Source organism: Passer montanus, unplaced genomic scaffold, assembly GCF_014805655.1.
Source record: "Passer montanus isolate IOZ18808 unplaced genomic scaffold, ASM1480565v1 scaffold10, whole genome shotgun sequence".
In the NCBI taxonomy this organism is placed as follows: Eukaryota; Metazoa; Chordata; class Aves; order Passeriformes; family Passeridae; genus Passer; species Passer montanus.
The window spans coordinates 4,722,544-4,728,543 of record NW_024356505.1 but is presented as its reverse complement, the minus strand read 5'-3'; the positions used below and the strand labels follow the sequence as shown (position 1 = coordinate 4,728,543).

Genomic DNA, 6,000 nt, shown 5'->3' with positions numbered 1-6,000 from the left:
GGGCCGTGCCGCGCCTGCGCCGCAGCGCCGGGGAAGTGCGCGCGCGGTGTGCGCAGCTGCCGCCGCTGCGTGGGGCCGCAGATGGAGCCTGCCCCCGGCGCCGCAGGTAGGGGCGGCCGACGGGCGGGCGGGAAAGAGGGAGGGAAGAAGGGAGCACGGCGGCGTGGCGGAGCGCCCCCCAGACATACTCACTTCACCCCCGCCCTCCTCTGCCCCGCCGCCGCTCGCCTCGCCAAGGCTTCCTGTGGGAAACCCCCGTCGCTTTCCGCTGGCCCTTCACACCCACGGAGAGGGCGGCAGCCGGGGCTGCGGCGCACCGCCGGTGGGTGCTGGGAAGGGCCGCCCTGGGGGCTCCGACCTGGCCTCCGCGGGCTGGGGCGTTCCTGGTGCCCTCCGCGGGCTCCCGGCGCCTCCTCCCTGCTTCCCTCCTTGCTCTGCTGCCGCCGCCGTGACCTCCAGCGGCAGGACGCGGGGCCAGGGCAGCTCCGGGGCGTCCATGCTGTAGCCGCTCTGGCTGTGTAACAAAAAGGCAAAGCATCGAGGTTATGTTGTCCTCGCCTTCGTGCTACCGAGGTCTTGTCCGAATGGTTATAGACACGTGTCCGCAGCAGTGAATGTAAGCCCGTGGTATTTATACCCACGTAGTGTTCACTCGCTGTGCCCAGAGTTCCCGAGTCGGGTGCATTCGGCTTGGTGTCTTAAAAGGCCATTCCCTTCAGCTAATGCAAGGTGTTGAGTCTCCCGTAGGTGGTGGTGACCTGCAGTGGTCGTGGCTGTGCACCTCGGTCCCTGGCGCCTGTGGCTGTTTCTCCAAAAGCCGAAGGATGCTGGCCAAGGCCAGGCTCTCGGTTTCTGATGGAAACCTGTCTTGCACCTGGGTCTCCAGGCCTTGCAAACAAGGTGTTCATAGAGAAGTCACATTCTGGGTTTATTGGTTGTATCCTCTAAGCATTGTTCTATTACTGAGTTAGGAAAACGTTATAGAATTTACCATGGCATTTCAAGAGGTGGATGTTCATCTGCAGCATAATTTCACTTCCCAGTTGTCCTTTGGAAAAAGCCTAGTTACTGCCTTAGTTAATTCACAGATTCACAGAATAGGCTGAGTTGTAAGGGACCCACAAGGTTCATCGAGTTTGACTCTTAGGTAAGTGGTTCATAATGGGATCAAACCCACAACGTTGGTGTTATTAGCAGCATGCTGTAACCAACTGAGCTAATGCCAGCAATTCAACCTGTTGTGATTTCAGTGCAGAACAAAAGGCACAGCACCATACACTGAAGTCATCAGCATTCTGCTTCCATGTTTATGTATGTAATGACATTACCTGTTCCTCCAAACTGTACTGTGGTTGTATATTAGCTGTGGTAGGACTGCTAAGGGTGTACTTTGGGTACCTGCTGCGTGGCACCAATGCTGAGATTCATCTCCTGAGCAGTGACATTGCTTACTGACACCTCTCTAAGTCTGCTACCTTGTTTCCACTATCTTTTGCTTCCCTCCCCCCGCTCCCCATTAGTTTCTGGCTTATGCAGCTCTGTTGAAAACCTCAGAATGAAGGAAATGTGGAGATGTCTAAGTAAGGTAGTAGAGAGACTGGAGCAATAGCTGCAAGAGGTGTGAGCTGCCCTGTATTAGCAAGGTGTTAACCCAAATACCCTGGTGCGGTAGGTTTTAATGTCATCGTTGTTAACTGCTTCTTGGCTCAGATATGAGACAAAAAGAGGGAGGATCACAGTTCTGTAAATTGTTACCATGACTGATACTTCATTTTATGGTCACAAAAGACACAAGTATTCTCATGGCTTTGAAAGGCAGTAGGGAGTGAATATCAAGGAGTCCTCTGCAGCTCAGATTGTAGAACCTGTGAATTATGTTGTGATTTGTATGGGAGGAGTTTTTTGATAGCCGTAGTTCAGGAAGAAACTATGGTTGTGGCATTAGGTCCAGTAAATAAATTGGTAGTAAACATGTTTGGAAGATTTTATGTTCATAAAATCACAGGTTATCCTGAGTTGGAATAGACCCACAAGGATCCTCAAGTCCAATTCCAGGCCCTGACTTCCCCAAGACTTCCTCAAGATTCAGACTGTGTGCCAAAGTGTGTTGTCCAAACACTTCTTGAAATCTTTCAGGCTTAGTGTCCTGACAGCTTCCTTGGAGAGTCTGTTCCAGTCTCCCATCTGGGTGAAAAATCTTTTCTTAATATCCAACTTAAAAAACCTCCCCTAACTCAGCTTAAAGCTTCTGATTTTCTCCATGTGAGAAAGCTGTAGACTGCCATGAGGTCTCCCTTCAGTCTCCAGGCTGAACAAACAAGGAACCTCAGCTGCTCCTTGAGTGGCTCTAGGCTCTTGCTCTCTCTCTAGGCCCCTCACCAACTTTGTAGCTCTCCTTTTGATGTTCTCCTAAAGTTTTATATCCATCTTCTATTGTGCTGCCCAAAACACACAGGACTCGAGGTGAGGCAGCCCCAGTGCAGAGCAGAGTGGGACAATCCCCTCCCTACAGGTGATGCTGTCCCTGATGCCCCCAGGACAGGGCTGGCCCTCCTGGCTGCCATGGCACTGCTGACTCATTCATCTTGCCAGGACCCCCACGTCCCTTTCTGCAGTGCTGCTCTCCAGACACTTTTCCACCAGTCTGTCTGTACATCCAGAATTGCTCCATCCCAGGTGTTAAACTGTTAAGCTTCACATGGTTGGTGATTATTCAGCCCTTAATTTGTCTGGGTCTTCCTGGAGGGTCTCTCTGCCTTTGAGGAAGTCAACAGCTTCTCCCAGTTTAGGAAAATGTTACAGTATTTTGTTTTATCCTTCTCCAAAATCAACGTGCTGCAGCCCAGCACATGGAATTTGATTTTTGTATGCAGCACTTCCAAAGCTATGTAGGATGCAATTTTTAGTAATGAGAAAGCTCATTTTATTTTTACTGTGCACTTGGTTATATCTGTCATTTTCAGATGATGATGTTTGAATCCCTAGTTGAACATTCACAGATGCATAAAGTGAAGTCATGGACAATAGCTGAGATAGACAATACAGATTTTGGTACCTGTCCTTGACATAGAGCTTAAAAACTATGTAGGATGCAATTTTTAGTAATGAGAAAGCTCATTTTATTTTTACCGTGCACCTGTCATTTTCAGATGGTGATGTTTGGATCCCTAGTTGAACGTTCACAGATGCATAAAGTGAAGTCATGGACAATAGCTGAGATAGACAATAGAGATTTTGGTACATATCCTTGACTTAGGGCTTAAAAAAAAGGGTCTGAAGACTGACTTGATATTTTTCCTAAGCTACTTAATATGTCTATTTCTTCACATCAGATGGAAGTGTAGGTTGTTAAATAAAACAGTAGTTTTATCAGTGGATGGAGAAAATTTGCCTTGCAGAATGAATGTGACTTGTTTCAAAGTGGCAAGGGCAATAAGACTAGAGCTGGAAAAATACACTGAAAAGAATGAAATTATAGCTTTAAAAGATAGAGAGGATGAAATAAGGAGGGATAAAGCAATGCTGAATTAAAAGGGAAAAAATGTAGAAGTAAAAGGAAAAGTTGTTTTTCAGCTGTTCTTTTTCAACTTGTAATTAAACTTCTTTTAGATAAGTTTTGTGACTAACAACATAAGCTGCCAGAATAACATCTGCAATCCTTGTGTTAGTGTAACTGACAGGCTTTTAGCCTTGTCACCTCATGCTCTGAAACTTAAGAGAACACTGCTGTCTTTTGATCATATTCCTGATGTTAGTTTCCAAGATGTTAATTCATTTATATTGTATGTACTGATTGTTCATTTACTGCAGAGGTACAGAAGTCAAAGGTAGGCATTGTTTTTTATTTGTCTCTTAATCCTTACTTCCAGTTAAAGAATTAAAAAAAAAAAAGGCAGGAAGAATGGTATGCAGTCCTGTTATTATAAGCCTTGCTTTTCATTTGTGTGTGATGTTCTTTATTTGGAATGAAAGGTGTAAATTTTATCTTGAAAGGAGTGGCTAAAGAGCTAAAGATTCAAGCTCTCAAAGAGTTTGGGCAGATTTGTTTCTATAAATAAACTTTTATTTGTGATTTACATTGTTTTTCATTACGCCTTGTCACACACTTCTGAAAATTATGTAGTGCTGGAGCAGCTGATTAATAGTATTGAGGATGGTAACAAATCTTAGGTGGTTAACATCTCCTCTTGCAGTAACTGGGGGATTTGTTGGTTGTTAGATTTTCCTGCATCCCTTCCTCGTCCATATTGGGTACTTTGCTCTTTCTAGGTCGGATTTATCTCTTACTTATCTCTTGTTTCTGGTGCAAGTTATTGCCCAGTTTCTTATGTCACTGCTTAGCTCTATTTTATGTGATCTGTTTGGTTTATATGATTCAGATAGTTTATGTTTTTTTCAGGACTTTTCTCGGTTTCTTACTTCAAGTGGAAGTAAGCAATAAATTCTTGGAGACCATTCACTGTTAGTTAGGGCGTAGAAAAAATAGGGATTATACACTTGGGACTGATTTCAGACAAGAGGTGCTCAAATGTGTGGGCTTGACTTTTTAAAAAGCATGTAACTCCATCCTGTATGTAGGAATTGAATTGTGTCTGTGCTGTTAGTGTATTTTGGCATCTCAGAAAAAACCCTGGAATGTGTATTTAGTTGCTGAAATCCTGCTGCATAGTGTTTTTTGTTTAAGTGACAAAGTTGTGCTGAGGATTTTGTGTCAGTTACCAAATGAAGCACTCAGAAGCCTTACAAAGGTGGAATTAGGGCTGGCTCTGCTAGTTTAATCCTTGGTCAGTCCATAGCCCTAGTTGTGTTTTCTGCATTTTGCTGGAATTCTTATCTGTTGTCAGATGGGATTTGAGGTGGGCTGAGGTGTTCCCTTTATAGGTAGCTCACAACCTAAGTTTTCCTAACTGGCAAGTCCATCATATTTGAACAATGGTACAGGCTACGTGTTAATAAGGCTGCATTATTTCCAGTAGTAAATATTAAGTCCTAATCTGTAATTAATTTTCAGGCCCTGTAACTGGATTTGCTGTGTGATCAGCAGTGTAAAAATATCTCCAAGTCGGCTTGGCTTTAGTTATTACTCACTAGATGTATGAGCATTTGCAATCTGCATGTAATTAACAAGAAAGTGTGCTTTGTCAGGTCTGCTTTTCCTTTTCTTTCTAGGCATTACAGGCTTGCTGTAATACAGCCATTGTTCACTTTTAGCAAACAGCATTCTCGTAATCCAGTACTGCCATATTGCAGGAACATGAGCCCGAAAGCAAAATGTAAGATAACAAATTCAGCCAGTGAAAAAGGTGAAAATTGACTTTGAGGTGATGATAGAATGGTGACAAGTTAAAGCTTTGGAAATTTTCCCTGGTGTTGTCATCCCTGTACTCCATCTTAATTTAAAATATTGTCAGTATTAGAAAGATCTCAAAATCTGGAACTTTTAAAATACAAATAAATTTATTCATATACATTTAAAGAAGAAGAAAAAAGGATATTGCGTAGAAAAGCTGCATTGGTAAGTTTCCTTTGCTTTTAAATGAGGGTTTCAGGGTATCACAGATCTAGTTTCACTTGGATTATAACACTTCTGTCATTTCATTTTGTCCTTCTATACTTTAAAACCTCTGTAGAAGCTCACTGCTTAAGTCTCTAGTTTGTATGCAAACCCTGATGTGCAAATGAAATTACCAAACTCAGTAGCATTTCACATATGTATAAAGGTGTTTGTTTGGTCCTGGTCCATCACCCGTCAGTTCACACTGGATGTCTTTGACTGATAAAATTCTTTACCTTTAACAGGATTCTGCAGAGTTTGTTAGGACTGACGTATACAAAGCAGGATGCTGAAATTATTCTGTCGCTTTGACCCCGTGAATTCCTTGTCGGTAAAGGCACAGAAACCCTCCCAAAGGCTACAGGATTGGATTCTTAAAATATTAATTGACACATTAAATAAAATTGTAGGAAAAGAAACTCTAAGATTTTAGAAGGATAAGTTGT

The 6,000-nt window shown here is 43.4% G+C and overlaps 1 protein-coding gene across 1 annotated transcript in view; it reads left to right on the top strand.

Moving 5' to 3' along the window:
* Nucleotides 1-6: 6 nt before the first annotated feature.
* CMC1 (C-X9-C motif containing 1) overlaps nt 7-6,000 on the top strand; it is a 43,700-nt gene continuing 37,706 nt past the window's right edge. Inside the window, exon 1 of the mRNA XM_039705791.1 lies at nt 7-106. Within this exon, the coding sequence (XP_039561725.1) occupies nt 82-106 (25 nt within the window). The 5' untranslated portion in view covers nt 7-81. The remainder of the gene's footprint in view (nt 107-6,000) is intronic.